The 15,714-nt window shown below is 60.2% G+C and overlaps 1 protein-coding gene and 2 long non-coding RNA genes across 10 annotated transcripts; all 3 read right to left on the bottom strand.

Moving 5' to 3' along the window:
• Positions 1-21: 21 nt before the first annotated feature.
• On the bottom strand, positions 22-7,495 carry BICDL2 (BICD family like cargo adaptor 2). 8 transcript variants are annotated; one of them, XM_047087354.1, is made up of 10 exons: positions 7,414-7,495; positions 5,785-6,080; positions 3,277-3,492; positions 3,056-3,172; positions 2,833-2,979; positions 1,789-1,980; positions 1,537-1,686; positions 947-1,077; positions 599-719; positions 22-511 (listed from the first exon to the last, which is right to left on the bottom strand). In XM_047087354.1, exons 2-10 carry the CDS (start codon positions 6,064-6,066, stop codon positions 350-352), a joined length of 1,518 nt encoding a protein of 505 aa, XP_046943310.1. In that variant the 5' UTR covers positions 6,067-6,080; positions 7,414-7,495; the 3' UTR covers positions 22-349. The 8 variants fall into 8 exon arrangements, with proteins under 8 accessions (XP_046943310.1, XP_046943306.1, XP_046943309.1 ...); XM_047087350.1 differs by having other exon boundaries at positions 1,537-1,980; XM_047087353.1 differs by lacking the exon at positions 7,414-7,495 and adding an exon at positions 7,062-7,168 and having other exon boundaries at positions 1,537-1,980.
• Positions 7,496-8,588: 1,093 nt separating this feature from the next.
• LOC124517842 (uncharacterized) lies at positions 8,589-11,927 on the bottom strand. Its single transcript, XR_006963578.1, has 3 exons — positions 11,818-11,927; positions 9,185-9,369; positions 8,589-8,879 (listed from the first exon to the last, which is right to left on the bottom strand). It is a non-coding gene; the product is annotated as an uncharacterized LOC124517842 (long non-coding RNA).
• Positions 11,928-12,310: 383 nt separating this feature from the next.
• Positions 12,311-13,821, bottom strand: LOC124517811 (uncharacterized). Its single transcript, XR_006963574.1, has 3 exons — positions 13,669-13,821; positions 13,075-13,366; positions 12,311-12,653 (listed from the first exon to the last, which is right to left on the bottom strand). It is a non-coding gene; the product is annotated as an uncharacterized LOC124517811 (long non-coding RNA).
• Between the last annotated feature and the right edge of the window lie 1,893 nt (positions 13,822-15,714).

The raw sequence follows: 15,714 nt of genomic DNA, 5'->3' as shown, positions 1-15,714 counted from the left end.
ATCCCAAGAATAGAGGCCAAGTCAGTGTAATGATTTTTATATATTACTCTGTTTGATCTTGATACATAAATACCCACCCCCATCTCTGCCCTGGAACATGCCAGGCCCAGAGTGTTTAGAAAATATAGACCTGTATAGATACAAGACTCAGCTCTGCCCCACCTGCGCCGCCACCCACCTGGGGCCCCTGACCCCCAAAGCTGGCCCCTGCTCCCAGTGTGACTTTGCCCAGCCTCCCTGAGTGGGGAGGCTACCAGCCCCGTCTGGAAGACGATCGGGGCCCTGTTGCTACATTGGCCAGAAGAGGAAAGCGAGCCAGCGGGCACGCGCTGCCCCCTGGGCCCGGCCGTCAGGTCCTTCGGAAGAGGCTGCTCAGGAAGCCGCCGGCGGGCCCAGGGCCCAGGCGCAGGGAGAAGCGCGGCGCGGCGCGGCGCGGGCCACATTCGGTGGCGCTCAGCTCTTTCTGGCGTTGCGAGCGCAGCTGCTGGCCGATCACCACCTGCATGTCGTCCTGCGGGTCGGGCGGCCGGGTGGGAGGAGCCCCCGTCAGCGAGCCGGCCCCGCCCCGGGCCCCGCCCCTCCAGGCCCCGCCCCTCACCTGCCAGGCCTCCAGCTCTTGCGTCAGCGCCACCTTCTGGCGGATAGTGCGAAACAGCTCCCGGGAGAGCGAGTCCCGCTCCAGAGAGACGCGGCTGAGCTCTAGGGACAGTTCCAGGGCCCTGCAGGCAAGAGAGGCAGTGAGCGGACCCGAGGGTACTGGGGCCTCAGCGAGCAGGGGTGGTGGGGCGCTGCTGGACCCGGACTGGGGTGGGGCCGCGAACACCGAAAACAAAGTCGGAGGGCCCCCGGTGGGTGTGGGAATAATTCTATCACGCGTGGGGGTATCGAAGGCCCAGGGTGCCCTGTAGCCCCACTGGGGCTGTGGTGGATGGTGGCAGAGGCTCACTTGTTCACGGCTTCATCTCGATCCGAGAGGGCGCCCCTAAGGGCCTCCTCGGGGTCCTCGTGTGCCCGCAACTCCTTCTGCCTTTGCAGCTCCTCGCGGAGGGACTGCAACTCGGCCCGCTGCAGCGCCATCTGGGGGCAGGGAAGGGTGAGGAGAGACAGGTAGGCCCCTGACCCCCCAGGTCCCGCTCTTCAGCAGCCAGGGGTTCAGGTCTCTGCGCCCTCCCCTGCCTGCTCCACAAACACTCCGGGCAGCGGTGGGCCGTGCTGGAGATGAACCTTCTGAGCCCCCAGGCTGGTGCGGGATGGGGCGGAGCGGGGCCGGTTGGGTGGTGTGAGCCCGCAGGAAGGATGCTGAGAGAAGCACTGGGAGGTGGGACTAAAGCGGGGGATGCGGTCCAAGACGTCTTCCTGGAGAGGGTGGCTTACAGGCTGGCTCTTGAAGCCTGCGTGCAAGTTTGTTGGGATGCAGATCAATGCAGGTAGAGGGGGATTCGTGGGTAAAGGCCCAGAGGTGTAGATGGGCAACGGAAAGTGGCCTTGGGGGGGACTCTATATCTAGCACCATGCTCCCCCCGCCCCCCAACACACCTCATCCTGCAGCCGGGCCACTTCGGCCTCCTCCTCCTCTAGTATCTCCCCTGGGCTCAGGGATGCTCGCTTCTTGGGAGGCTCCAAGCTCTCCTCCTGGGGCGAAGACTGGTGGCTGAGCGCCTCTTGGATCTCAGGGCACAGGGTGTCCTGTTTGCCAAAGGAGTCGGTCGGTGAGGGGTCAGGCCTCCTGGAAAAAGGAGGGGGGCAGAGTCTGCATGGAGCGTGGGGGTTAGCGGACCGCGGGCTCACCCGGGCGTCTCGGTGTCCGTCTGCCTTCCGGTCCTGGTCGCTGTCGAGGCTATGGGCAAGTTCCGACTGCAGCGAGGCTCCCGACACGTCGGCGTCCTGCAGACGCGACTCCTCCTCCAGCTCGGACACGCGCCTCTGCAGCCTCCGCAGCGCGCTCAGTGCCTCGCCGGCCTCGGAGCGCGCGCGTTCCAGCTGAGCAGGGACAGAAAGAAGGCGGTCACCGAGGCGCGCCCGGAGCCCTCTTCCCGCAGCCGGCCCACAGGGGGCGCCGGTGCGCCACCCAAAGCCAGGCAGCCCCGCGCGTCGGCGCGCTCCAGCTGCTGGATCCGGATCCCACGCCCGGATCGCTGGGCGGCCTTGGGCCGCTCAGCTCTCCTCGGCAGGTACCAATTTCCTCGTCTATAAAGCAGGGCGGGGACAGGCGCCCCGGCTTTAAAGTTTCCCATCACCCTCCCTCCAGCCCCACCTCATCAGGTCACCTCGTAGAGCCCCGCCCCCTCCCCCGACCGGTCTATCTTCTAACTCGTCAGCGCGGTCAACCAGCCAAGTTTATTGATCTTTCTCAGCCGCTGCGGTGCTGAGCGCCTCACCCTCAGGGCGGCTCTCTACCATAACCATCCCATCTTACAGACAAGCCAACTGAGGCTGGGCGTCCCACAATAGGAAAAAGGGACCTGGGGCTAAGAGCCCACATTTTTGGACCACAAAGTGTAAACTCCTGAGATCCCAAATAGCAGGCCACGCTGCCTGTTTTCATTTCCTTTCATCCCTCTCCACTGCCCCAGACCCGGGCCGAGTCCCCATCATCTCTGGCCTCAGTCCCTGCCCTGGCCTCCCAGCTGCCAGGCTCTCCTGCCTTCTAAAAGCGTACCACCCCCGCTCAATACCCTTCCAAGGCTCCCACTTGCCGTAGTCTAACGCCCACGCAGTCACGGCCCGGCTTCTGGAGCTCCCCCGGATCCAGCTCTGGGCTCATCTCCCGGGAAGCCCCCCGGGCGAGTGCCCCAGCAGGATGGACCCACCCACCCCAGCCCCACTGGTCACCTCCAGGCTATGCTCCCGCCTCTCACGCCGCAGTATCAGCAGCTCCTCGTGGGTCGCCTGTAGCCTGCCCTGGCCCTTGTCCACCTCCTCACGCAGGCCTCGGATCTGGGCCTCCAGGTCCTGCCGGCGGTTCTGCAGCATCTGGTTCTGGGGGAAGACCTCAGCGCTGGAGGGGAGGTGCCCGGCCAGCCCCAGGGAGCCCCCAGCCCCAGCTGGCACTCACCTCCCCCTGCAGACTCTCTAGCCGCGTCCTCAGCTCTGCTCCCGCCAGGACCTGAGACTGGCACTGCCCCCGAAGGCCATCCAGTTCTCTCCGAAGCTCCTGCTCAGTCTGGGAGGCCTGGGGGCAGAAGGGGGGGCTCAGCGGGCCCAGGCCTTAGCCCCAAGCCCAGCGCCCCTCCCCGCCCTCCCCTGCCTGGGTCGGTGGGCTGGGGGTCCTCCCACCTGGGCCAGCTGCTGGCTCAGCCGGAGGTTCTGCTCCCCGAGCTCGCGGAGGGCCTGCGCGCGCTCGCGCCCGCTGTCCTGCTGCTCCGAGCGCTGCTCCCCCAGCTGGGCCCGCAGGGCCTCCACGTCCCCCTCCAGCTCCACCGCCCTGGCTTCCCATTCGGCTCCCCGGGCTGCCAGGCCCCGGCGGAGCTCGTGATTCTCCTGCTGCAGCCGCTGTGGGGGCCGGACAGAGAGTCAGGTGAGGCCCGAGTGGACACAGAGCCAGGGGCGCATCGGAGCGGGGCTGAGCTGAGACAGGTATGGAGGCAAGAGGGAGAGGCAGGCAGGGTGACGACCAGAGCCTGGGCGGGGAGGGGAGGTGGAGAGGTTCCCAGGCCAGGCCGGAGGAGCCCAGCCGGGCCTGGAGTGCAGTGGGGGGGGGGGGGGGGGGGCCCGGTGCCCACTCACCTCCGGCTGCTGCCTGGGCTTCTGGACCCGAGGCCGCAGGCGCCGTTTCTGGCGCCTGAGTCTGGCAGAATTTAAGCCCCGGCCCATGGCCTCGCGAACCGATGTCCCAGGGGCCGTGGAGGTTCGGCCTCTGCTCGGTCTCCGCTCAGCCCCTCTCCTCCAGCTCCCTCTAATTAACCCTGGCCGGCCCCGCCTGGGCCCCGTGCCTCTGCGTGCCCTTCCCCAAACCTGTCCAACCAGCAGGGGGACGCTCTTGGCACACCTGGGTGCCCAGCTTGGGGAGGCAGGCAAACTGGGCGGCCGGCCTCTGGTCCCCACTCTCCATAAACTCCCAAAGCAGGAAGGTGATGCTAACCGTACAGCTGCTACAATTATTAGCAGGTGTCCTGCCTGCCAGGTCCTGGGCGAGCACGTTCCTGGCGCTTCTCATTTAACCGACTAGAGGCAGAATTGTTAATGTGCTGATTTTGTCTTCGAGGATCCTGGGGCTCAGAGAGGTGAAACGCCTCGCCCAAGGACACCCAGCAAATTAGTGAGGCAGGGATTCCAACCCAGGCAGCCAAGCCCTTAGCCAAATGCCACGGGGGCAACATGGCTCTAGGATCGAGTCCCCAGCTTCGGGGTCCGGTTGTCCTGGCTGGCGCCCGGCTCTGCTGCTGCTTTGTGGTCACACAGGTTCCTTCACCTCCCCAAGTTCCGGTCAAGCAGCCTTCCGTCCGATATTTGCTGAGCTCCTCCCGTCATAGGGTCTGGCTGTCTGCGGGGAGTGAGACCACCCAGTTCCCCACCTCCAGCAGCTTAGAGTCTGGAGAGTCACAGGCAAACGGACATGCTCTTGAACTGGGTAATTTCAGAGGGACCGTGAGGGCGCTAAAGGAACCCTGGAGAGGAAGAGTGGGGTAGGCTGGGGGTACAAGTGATGTTTGAACTGAGGCCTAAGGGGCAAGGGGGAAGAGGGCTGCTCCAGGAGCAGGAGGTGCAAAGGCCCCGAGGGAACTCGCGCGGGTTACTCGAGAAACCGAAAAGGGGCCCTACGGCAGGAGGGCGGTGCGCCCAGCGAGCTGAGGTCCGGCAGGCCTGCACGTGGGGACTCTCGGGCCCGGGTGAGGACTTTCCGCGTCATCCCAAGTGTGACGGGGGGATGTCGGGAGATTTGGGGTAAGGACCGAAACGACCCGGTTTGCAACTTGAAGACCCCTCTGGCTGCCCCGGAGTGGAGCATGGAGAATGGGCTCCAGGGGGCAAGGGCGGAAGCTGGGGCCGCGTGAGGGGGCGGCCGCGGGTCTGGGGCAGAGCGGATGTTGGCCGCGACCAGCTTGGAGGCTGCAGAGACGTCGGGAGGTGGGCGGATTCAGAGTCTAGTTGAGAGGAAAGGTCACCAGGGCATGCACACGCAGGAGGAGAGGGGTCGTGCGCGGCTCACGCTCTGGTCCTGACACGGGAAGCTGGGGTGAGGAGCGCAGGGGTCAAGAGTGCCACTTACGTCGAGATGCCCGTGAGGTGGCCCGGGGAAGAGGGGAGGGGCAGAAGCGCCCCAGGCCCGTCTCGGGGCAGTGGTTGGGGCTTTGTGGATGCCGGGGTCAGTGGCGTCCAGGGCGCTCAGTGGGCCCGGTGTGACCCCCCCCCCCAAAATGAGACTGTGGCTGAGGACAGCCTGGGCGGAGGGAGGAACTGTCCTGCCTCACAGGGTTAGGTGAGAAAGGACCAAGACGACGTATGGAAGGTGCTTAGCCCAGAGCCAGGCCGGGAGGGGCTGCCCCTGAGCTGCTGGAGGGGTCGTGCCGTCCCGCTGAGAAGCCGGACCCCAGATTCAGAGACGGCCAGTGGCTCGCCCGGGATCACACAGCCAAGCAGAGGTCTGAACCCAGATCTTGACGTGTCCAGAGCCCACGTCCCTCACCACTGGAGAGCCGGGCCAGGAGCACGGGGCTCAGCACTGAACCGTTGTCCCGGAGACAGACCCTCGCCGGGCTTTCCTCCCCCTGCCCGCCTGCCTGCCACCTGCCCACCTGCCTAGAAGCTCCTGCCGTCCACCCCTGCCCCCTGCCGCCGGCTCACTTCCTCACGCTCCGAGTGCTGGGCGCTCAGTGTCTCCAGCTGCCGCTGTAGCTCCTCGTTGCGTTCCAGAAGCATCTTGCCGAGCTCCGCGGCCAGCAGCAAGTCCTTCTCCTTCTGCTGCAGCTGCAAAGCCAGGTCCTCGGGCTCCTCGGGCCCTGGGCCCCCTCCCAGGAATGAGTCCCGCCGCTCCAGCACAAAGGGGAAGAAGCCTTCGTCGCCACTGGGGGAGGCGCCCCCCGAGAGCAGCCCCGACGGGAAGCTTGGCCCTTCCGGGGAGCTCATGGTGCCTTCGGCATCTGTGGGCACAGGTCAGCGGGCACAGGTGGCTCAGTGGGCACAGGTGGCTGCAGGACGCTCTACTCTGCAGCCCGATGGCGCCTGCCCCCTGCTGGTCAAGATCTGGCCTCTCAATCCTGCAGCCGGGGCCTCCCTGGGCCATGAAGGGTTAATGATCTGTGTCTTGGCCACCCAGCTCCGTTACTGTCCCCAGGGTAAACTGAGGCAGGGAGCACAAGGAAGTGAACTGCAGACATCCTCTGCCCCCAGGTGGCCTTGCCCCCGTGCTCCGGGACCGCAGGTCACCCGGAGTTACTGCCCCCCTCTTCCCAGACCTTAGCTGTTCTGTCTCCCGGCCCCTCACCCGCAGGGAACCTCCTCCCAGAAACCAAGTTCTCAGAGACTCAGGACTCAAGGCTGAGTTCAGCCCCTTCCCCTCCCAAGAATACAGGGCCCTTGGGAATTTACGTCTCCTGACCACTTTGCCCCAAGAAATCCAGCCTCCTCCTCCTCTTCTAGAAGCCCCAGGTCCTCAGCAGCTTGGGGCTCAGATGCCCTCCCCAGCCCCCAGCCCTCCCACGAGGTAGCCCAGGCCTCGTTCTCCTATCTTCTCGAGATCCATGGTGTCTCGAGTCCCCATGCCCAGACCCGGTGCCCATTGTAGAGTGTTGGCGCGGCTTCCCAGGGCGCGGGGGTCAGGCCGGGGGCGGGGCAAGGTAACAGGTTGTGCCGGCGGACGGAGGCCCTGCCGCTCCAGGTTTCTGTTTACTTCCCGGCCCGCCCCTGGGGATGGGAGCCTGGTGGCGCTCTCCTAGGGCGGCCCAGGGCCGGCGGTTCAGGGGCTTCATGCGAAGGCACACCAGGCTTGGCTGGCACCCTCCCCACCTCCAGCCCTCTGGGGGGCCCCACTCCCTACACACACACACACACACACACACACACACACAAGCACCCCGCCCCTTCCTCTTCTCTCCCCTCCAGGTGTCCAAGCCCAGCCCTACCGCGGGACCCAGTAGTCGCCGTCGTCCCAGCGCAGCGACGACCGGGGACCGGGAGTCTCCGTGACGAGGCCCCTGTGGGCGCGACCCCGCTCTGGAGACCCGGGAGCGTCCCTCCTCCTCCCGCCTCCGCGCATCGAGCTGGTGTCTAGCACGTCGGCCCGGGCGTGTGGGCCCCCCCCCCGCCCCCGGCTCCTCGACCCCCCGGCCCGAGGCGGCCACCTTCCCCCTTGCCGGTGCCCCCCGCTTGCCGACCCCAGGACTCGGCACCCGCCACCCCCGGCGCCCGCTCGTCCTGGCCCTGTCCTGCCCGAAACTCGAAGGGCGCCCGTGTCCGGCGCCCCTAGGCTCCTACCCGCCGACTCCGGGCTCCCTCCGAGGTCCCCGCGGTCCCCGATCCCCTCTTCCGGAGGCGGCGCCAGGTGCCAGGCCCGCACAGGTGAGGGGGCGGTGCCGCGGGCGGGCCTGGGGCGCCCCCTGGTGGCGGGAATGGCCGGGCGGGGCTGAAGGGGAGTCGCCCCCGCCCAGGTCTGAGGCACCGACCTATCTCGGCCCTGGCAGAAACGACAGGCCCCATTAGTGGAGCACCTGCTGTATGCAGACCCCACGCTGAGCATGGGCGTCCGCTCCTTTCCCCTGACAAACCGCCCTGTGGGATAGGGAATCGCTAAGAATGACAACAGCAAGGACACATCTGACCTACCGAGCACTCTGCTCTTTTATAGGCACAGCTTGCTTACTTTTATGACACCCTAACGAGGCACAAACTCCCATTAGCCCTCTTTTACAGACGAGGAAACTGAGGCTGAGGGAGGCTGTAGCTCGCTTGGGTTCACACCGACAGAACTTGAATGTGAACCACAGAAGTGTGACTTCAGGGCGTGTGCTCCTGCCCTGGTTCCCGTGGGGCTGGGAACCTGGGGCTCTCCCTTTCGAGGTTGCGCGAGACTCGACCCCACGCTCCAGGCCAGGGCCAGAGGCCTCGGTATGGACACCAGGAGGATCCAGGGCCGGGCCCAGCCCAGTGCGGCCCGGACATGTGGGGGACGCCCCGGCCACGGCCTCGTGTCCGGTCACGAGCCTCCTCAGGTGTCCGGGGCTCCCTGCGCCGCTGTGGCGGAGGCTCCTGGCCTGGGGAGCGGGGACACGCCGGGCGCTGGAAGAGCAGTGGGCTGGGAACTGCTCAACAGCAGGCTTTCTGGGGAAACAGAAAGCCCCAGATGGTTGCACATGGCACTTTCTGGGGTAGAAGCGCTCCCTCCGTGGCTGATGTCCCGCTACCGACGTGACACTGTTGAATGTGAAGTTGGGCCGAGATGTGCATTATTGGCGTTTATCCGCTGGTCCCAGCTGCGTCCCACGCCCCTCTGGCTGGCGGCCAGGACTCCTGGGTCCTGGGGACCGGATCCTAAAGAAATCAGAGGAAGGTGGCTTCTGGGAAAATGGGGGCAAGGACTCGTGGGAGGCGTGGCCTAGAGGCTGGGACCCCCGAGTCCCAGATTGGCCACATTTTAGCTGTGCGCACCTGTGTCGTATAGCTGATGAACCTCCGCTGCCCTCGCCTTTCCCATCTGTAAAACGGGGGAGATAAGAGTTCCTAGCTTATAGGGAGGCTTAAATAAGGGTCAAGCGCCAGCACTTCATCCTGCTAGGGGCCCTCTGAGTGGCCGTAGCCGGGCCATAGAAGTGACTCACCACACACGTTCCAGTGTTTTCCTCCTCACGGCCACCCTGACGTCATATCCTTCGCGGACCAGAAGCCAGCTCAGGGAGGCCCAGTGATCTGCCCGTGCAACTCGACATCATCAGACTTTCAAATTTCTGCCAGTCGGGGGGCACCTGGTCACTCTTTGGACGTTTGCAGGAGCCCCCTGCTTCCTCTGGACCCAGGAACTCTGGCCTCCAGCTGTCCCGATGGACCAGAGGGCTGACTTCACAGGCCCCCGCTGCCCTCCCCCAGCCTCCCTGCTGATTCCAGCAGGAAAATGGATAGCAGGGACAGAGGGGCCCCAGGGACGTCCTAGCGGCTGGGATATAACCAGTTAAGGGAGGGAAAGACAACCCAGCCCTCAAGCCAGTTTCCTGGAGCCTCCGGGCTCACTCTCACCCTGGAACTTTCTCCCCACCTTCCCAACAGCAGGTGGGCCCCTACAGTGCCCAATCTTGGCTCCAGGGTCCCCTTGCAGAGCTGTGGGCAGTCCACACTGGCGTCCAGAGGCCCGAAGAATGCCCCCTGCCATAGAGGTAACCCCGTGGGAACGGCGCAGGTCCAGACCAAGGTGCCTCCGGGCTTTTACGACATATACAAAGTCTGTGAACAGTAAGTGGTATTGTTTGGAGCATTTTAAACCTCTGTATAAAATACTGCACACTCAATACGTTCTTCCCCAGCTTGCTTTTTCCGTTTAACCCAATGTTCCCAAGTTTCTTCCCCTCTTAAAAAACAAAAACAAAAAACTCAGCTTCCTTGAAGTAGGTATTTGTTTCCAAAAGCTGCTGTAACAAATTACTGCCAACTGCGTGGTTTAAACAACAAAATTTAGTGTCTCCTGGTTCTGGGGGCCAGAAGTCCCAAATCAAAGTGGGGAAAGGGTTGGTTCCCTGCCGGAGCTCTGAGGACGAAATCTATTCCGGGCCTGTCTATTTGGAAACTCTGTTTCCAAATAGTGGCACATTCCCCGGGGACTGGAAATTAGGACCTGGACACCTGTTGTCTGGAGACACAATACAAGCCTCGGCAAGGAATAATGTTTACATCATGAAATTCCCCCAGGTTAAGTGTTTCATTTGATGAGCCTAAGAAATTTTTTTTCTGAATGTTTATTTTGAGAGAGAGAGTGACGGGGCATGAGTGGGGAAGGGGCAGAGAGCGAGAGGGAGACAGGGTCCCTAGGGGGCTCCAGGCTGACAGCAGAGAGCCCAACGCGGGCTGAAACTCACAAACCGGGAGATCACGACCTGACCTGCAATCAGATGCTTAACCGACCGAACCGCTCAGGCGTCCCTCATGTGATGAGTTTTTTACAAGTATATGTGGTGCTGTAACTTCTGCCACAGTCCTGGGACAGAGCACTGGCTGAATCCCCAAGGCGCCCCAAGCCCCCGTGCAGTCCCACTCCCACACCTGGCCCCCGGCAGCCACGGACGCCCTTTGTGTCACTATCATCTTGTCTTTTCCAGAATGCTCTCCACGTGGAATCACGTACAGTGCGTGGTCTCTTGCGCCTGGCTTCTCTGACCTCGCATAATGCTTCTGAGACTCATCCAGGCTGTATGCATCCGTAGAATCGACTGACAATTTTCAAACCGAAGCCAAGTTGCAGGGATAATGCAATGAATGCACTCCTTGTAGGCTCACAATTGTGAACATTTGCCACGTACGCTTCCTCTCTCTCTTACACAAGGCTTGCCCAGCACACATTTTGCTAAACCACTGGCGACCTCGGATTGGTTTGTATCTCCTGAGGGCGCAGACATTCGCCTCCGTAACACGGACCATTATCACCAGTGACGAATTGAACAGTGATAAAACAGATTAAGGAATCTTGCCCAATATACAGCTCATGTTCGAGTGTTCCCAGGAATGCCCCGGTTAGATGATGTTTTCTTTGATCCAGGATGAAATCAAGGATCACATATGGCATTTAGCTGTCTTTTCTCAGGTGTCCTTTAATCTAAAGTAGCCCGCTTGTTGGGGGCGCCTGGCTAGCCCAGTGAGTAGAGCCTGTGACTCTTTTTTTTCTCCAAAAAATTTAAATTCTAGTAAGTTAAACATATAGTGTATGACAAGTGCCCTCCTTAATCCCCCTCCCCCAGTTAGCCCATCCCCCTGAGCACGCGATTCTTGATCTTGGAATTGTGAGTTTGAGCCCCACGATGACAGTAGAGATTAGTTACAAAAAAAAAAAAATCTAAAAAAAAAAAAACCCAAAAAACCCACAAAACTCCAGGCAGCTGTTTTCCAGAATGTTTATGAGATTTATCCCTGATGATGCGTTTGGATTTAGTTTGTTAACAGCTGTATGGTATTTCATCCGATGTTTATGCCCCGATTTATTTCTCTCCCATCAGTGAAGGGCTTCGTCTCTTGGCGCTTTTTCCGTGTTATAAACAACCTGCTAACGCACATCCTTGTACACAGACCTCCGCGGACACGTGGGTGGGGGTCTCCTGAGTATATAGTGGCCGGGGCTGGGGTCATCAGAAGGCTTCTTCGTTCCCACATCTGGCGCCCGGGCCGGATGGCTGGACCCCCGGATCCACCGGGGCCGGACAGCGTTTCTGTCACCCTCTGCCTGTGTTTCAGCCGCCCTCTGCCCTGCGGCCTGCGTGGATGTCCTTACAGTATGGCTCTCTCAGACCTCGACACGGCAGCTGGCTTCCCCGACACCAGGTTCCCAGAGGCCTGGGCGGAAGCCGCAAGCCTTCTTAAGACTCAGCCTTGGGGCGCCTGGGTGGCGCAGTCGGTTAAGCGTCCGACTTCAGCCGGGTCACGATCTCGCGGTCCGGGAGTTCGAGCCCCGCGTCGGGCTCTGGGCTGATGGCTCGGAGCCTGGAGCCTGTTTCCGATTCTGTGTCTCCCTCTCTCTCTGCCCCTCCCCCGTTCATGCTCTGTCTCTCTCTGTCCCAAAAATAAATAAACGTTGAAAAAAAAAAAAAAAAGACTCAGCCTTGAAGGTTGGTGGAGGACCTTTGCTTCTACCGTAGAGTTTTTTTAGGTGAAGATTGGATCCCATGATGAATTTCACCTGGCTCTCACCTGGCTGCAACTTGACATCATCAGACTTTTAAATTTCTGCCAGCCGGGGGGCCCCTGGGGGGCTCAGTCAGTTGGGCGTCCCCCTTCGGCTCGGGTTGTGATCTCGCGGGTTCGTGAGTTCGAGCCCCGCGTCGGGGGGGGGGGGGGCCTGGAGCCTGCTTCGGATTCTGTGTCTCCTCTCTCTGCTCCTCCCCCACTCGCACTCTGTCTCTCAAAAATGAATAAACGTTACAAAAAATTAAATTTCTACCGGTCTGATGGCAAAGACGGTGTGAAATATATATACCCCCAGTCGCTGGCACAAAACTCCTAAAACCCTTGTTTTATTTTATTTATTTAAAAATTTTAATGCTTATTTACTTTTGAGAGACACAGAGAGAGAGATAGAGACAGAGCGTGAGCAGGGGAGGGGCAGAGAGAGAGAGAGAGACACAGACTCCGAAGCAGGCTCCTGGCTCTGAGCTGTCAGCACAGAGGCCGACGCGGGGCTTGAACTCACGGACCGCGAGATCACGACCTGAGCAGAAGTCGGACGCCTGACTGACTGAGCCCCCCAGGCGCCCCCTAAAACTGTTGTGAATAAAGGCGCTAGCGCTTGCGGCTTTCATGACAGCTGGTGTGGGTGAAGTGGGATTTGCTAGAACAGCCCTGAGTCAGAAACGTGGTTTGGGAAGAGCAAGGGAGAAAGGGCGGGGGCGAGAAGCCTCTGATTCCGGGGGGGCCAGGAGCTCCCTCGAGGTGTGGAGCTGGGCGCCCTCAGTTCCTCGAGGTAACAGTTACCGATGGGAGTTAGGGACTCCGAGAGCGGCTTCACTGGCTGCAGAAGGAAATGCGACCTAGTGAGAAAAAGGCAAAATATTCAATCCCTGGATTATCTGTAACAGTTAAAACGCAGGGGGCGCCGGGGTGGCTCAGTCGGTTGAGTGACTCTTGATTTTTGGCTCAGGTCATGAGCTCAGGGTCGCAGAATCGAGCCCCGTGTGGGGCTCTGTGCTGGGCCAGGAGCCTGCTTGGGATTCGCTCTCTCCCTCTCCCTCTGCCCCCTCCTCCTCCTCTCTCTCTCTCTCAAAAATAAAAAATAAAAACTTTAAAAAAATACTTAAGGTGCAGATAAGAGAGAATGCTGGGTCACACCTTGCTGCTAGACCAGGCTTGGATTTGGATGAGTCCAAGCTTTGGCCACCAGCCTAAAAGCCCCCTCCCCAAGGGAGAAGTTATAAGGCGACCACAGAAGGTACCTCTCAGACCTCTGCTCACCGAGGAGGCCGGTCATCAGCGTTGGGGACAGACAAAACCAAGAAGCCGCTGAAATCCGGGACCACAGCGTGAAGGCGTTGTTTCAGTTTTTAGATCACTATCGTCAGCTTCCTGGGGAGCCTCACCGGCGCGGATTTTGCGAGTGACCAATGTGGGGGCTGGGGCCGGGGCGCGGAGGAACACGTTTGGGTGGAGTGGGGACCCACGGCTCACAGGTGGCCCCACACGATCCCTCAGGAGTAACCCACGGGAGGTTACCCCTGCGGGAAGCTGGCACACGGGATGGGAGCCCCTGTGAGCAAGGAAAAAGCCCCTGTAGGGTCCAGGTACCCCAAGGAGGAGGGCCGTCTGTTGCCCCTATAAATGCCAGGCGCAGCACCCCGGGTGAAGCAGCGTGTGTGTGTGTGTGTGTGTGTGTGTGTGTGTGTGTGTGTGAGACCCATGGCACCCGCTCCAAGACGCCTGGACGTTCACCGGCTGATACGCTTGTGCCCCGGGTCACAGTAAATGCTGTGGGTAAAGGACGCCCTTTTGCGTGGGGACCCCCGTGTAGCCTCCTGCTGCAAAACCGGAGGGCAGTTTGGGAAGGCTTACTGCGTTTGCCGTCCCGGCTTCCTCTCGGTGTTGACCATTCTTCAGTGGCATTAACGACCGGCCCCGACACCATCCTCCCCAGAACCTTCTCATCTCAAACCGAGCCTCTGTGCCCGTTACACATTGACTCCGCACTTCCTGTGCCTCGGCCCCTGGCATCCACCATCCGCTTTCTGTCTCTGTGGTTTCGACGACACCGAGCGCCTCCCAGAAGTAGAATCTGAGAGCGTTTCTCTGCCGTTAGGTCCTTTTCGGGCACGCTTTCTGTTGATTTATATCTTTTTTCCTTTGAGTGGGCCATACTTCCCTTTGCCTTGTATGCCTTGTGACTCATTTATTTATCTTTTAGGCAATCTCTATGCCCGGTGCCCAGCATGGGGCTTGGCCTCACGACCCTGAGATCAAGCGTGTCGCGTTCTACCGACTGAACCAGCCGGCCGGCCTTGGGATCTTTCACGGGACACTAGACATTTGAGTCTAGTAATGGCCTCGCTCTGGAAACCAGATTCTCCCTTCCGCTTTATTATTGTGTTTGTTGATTGTTCTTTTGTTTTTGTGAATGCTGTGGGCGGTCTCTGTGGGTCTCTGTGCGGGAGCGGCTTTTGGCGCTTTTTTATCCATTCATCCATCGATGGACATTTGGGCTCTTTCCATACTCCGGCTATTGTCGATGGCGCTGCTGTCAACACTGGGGAGCACGTGTCCCTTCGAAACAGCACACCCGTATCCCTTGGATAAATGCCTAGCAGTGCCATCGCTGGGTCGTAGGGTAGTTCTATTTTTTTTTGAGGAACCTCCATACTGTTTGCCAGAGCGGCTGCACCAGCTTGCGTTCCCTCCACCAATGCAAAAGAGATCCTCTGTCTCCGCATCCTCGCCACATCTGTTGTCGCCTGAGCCGTTCACGTGAGCCATTCTGACAGGTGTGAGGCGCTATCTCATTGTGGTTTTGATTTGTCTTTCCCTGATGATGAGGGATGTGGAGCATTTTTTCCTGTGTCGGTTGGCCAGCTGGATGTCTTCTTTGGAGAAGTGTCCGTTCATGCTTTTTTTCCCCATCTCTTCCCTGGATTATCTGGTTTTTGGGTCTCTATCTGGTTTGATAGAGGCTAATTTTTTTTTTTTTTTAATTTTGAAGTTTATAATACAGGACTGTTGACTATATTCCTGCCCTGGGCTTTAGGACTTCGGGACTTACGTATGTACTGCTTGCAAAGTTGTGGCCTTAAAAAACATCTCCCCCGTTCCTTTGCAGCCCAGCCCCTGGTAACCAACATTCTACTCTATTCTCGGTTTCTATTATGTGCGGTTGTTTTCTAGTCTTTAGTGTCTAGCTCCTGCAAAAACGGGAAAGTGAAAAGTGAAGAGGGGATAGGAGAACCCGCCCTTCGAATCCCCTGGGCGTCACCTCAGCCAGAGAGACGGGGAGATGTGCCACAGTGGGGGGGGGGGGCGGGGACAGCAGTGGCCGCCCACTTCTTTGCGCCCCTGTGATGAGATTCCTGATTCTTGGAGGGCAGGGTCATTACCGCCCCCACCTGGTTCGGGCAAGCTGCTGCGAGGCTTGCTACTGTGCTAAGAGCTGAACTTGGTGGTGGTTTACTTTCCAGAACCTCTCCTGCAAGTCCTGAGTCTCCAACAGGATTTTGGAATTCCAAAACAGTCCCTTTGGACGGATTCTATCAGCACCCTTGTGGGGAGACCATTCCCAGGGCTTCCTACTCCACCGTCTTTCCAGAATCTTACCTGATCCAAGGCCTTTGCGTGAATGATCAGGGCTGGAGAAGACAAGTTCCCTGGACTCCTTGACCGAGGAGCCCCACGCACCGCGGGATCAAAGCCCATCGGTGAAGCCCTGAGTTGGGCCACAGTCAGGCGGAAGGTAGAAATGTAAGCGTGGGCCAGATTGTGGACGCTGGGACACGTGGGCAGGCGTGATGGAAAGAGGCTGTGTCTCCTTTGCCTAATGTTTCATGCAAATGGATGTTATGTCACACTGGGAAACATTCCCCCCGCTTAGTGTGGCGAGACCAAAACCTGTGGGTG

The sequence above is a fragment of the Lynx rufus genome, unplaced genomic scaffold (assembly GCF_022079265.1).
Source record: "Lynx rufus isolate CCGP_SWC_20201006 ecotype Redwood Valley unplaced genomic scaffold, mLynRuf1.p SCAF_23, whole genome shotgun sequence".
In the NCBI taxonomy this organism is placed as follows: Eukaryota; Metazoa; Chordata; class Mammalia; order Carnivora; family Felidae; genus Lynx; species Lynx rufus.
Note: the sequence above shows the minus strand (reverse complement) of the source record. Positions and strands in the feature narration are given on the sequence as shown.

Bases quoted from the DNA above. Each gene is read 5' to 3' on its own strand.
- BICDL2 (XM_047087350.1), bottom strand. From the start codon at position 6,066: ATGAGCTCCCCGGAAGGGCCAAGCTTCCCGTCGGGGCTGCTCTCGGGG. The intron at 3,493-5,784 runs GTGAGCCGGCGG...CGGCCCCCACAG, and splicing joins AGCACTCGGAGCGTGAGGAA to CGGCTGCAGCAGGAGAATCA. The intron at 720-946 runs GTGAGCCTCTGC...TCTTGCCTGCAG, and splicing joins CGAGATGAAGCCGTGAACAA to GGCCCTGGAACTGTCCCTAG.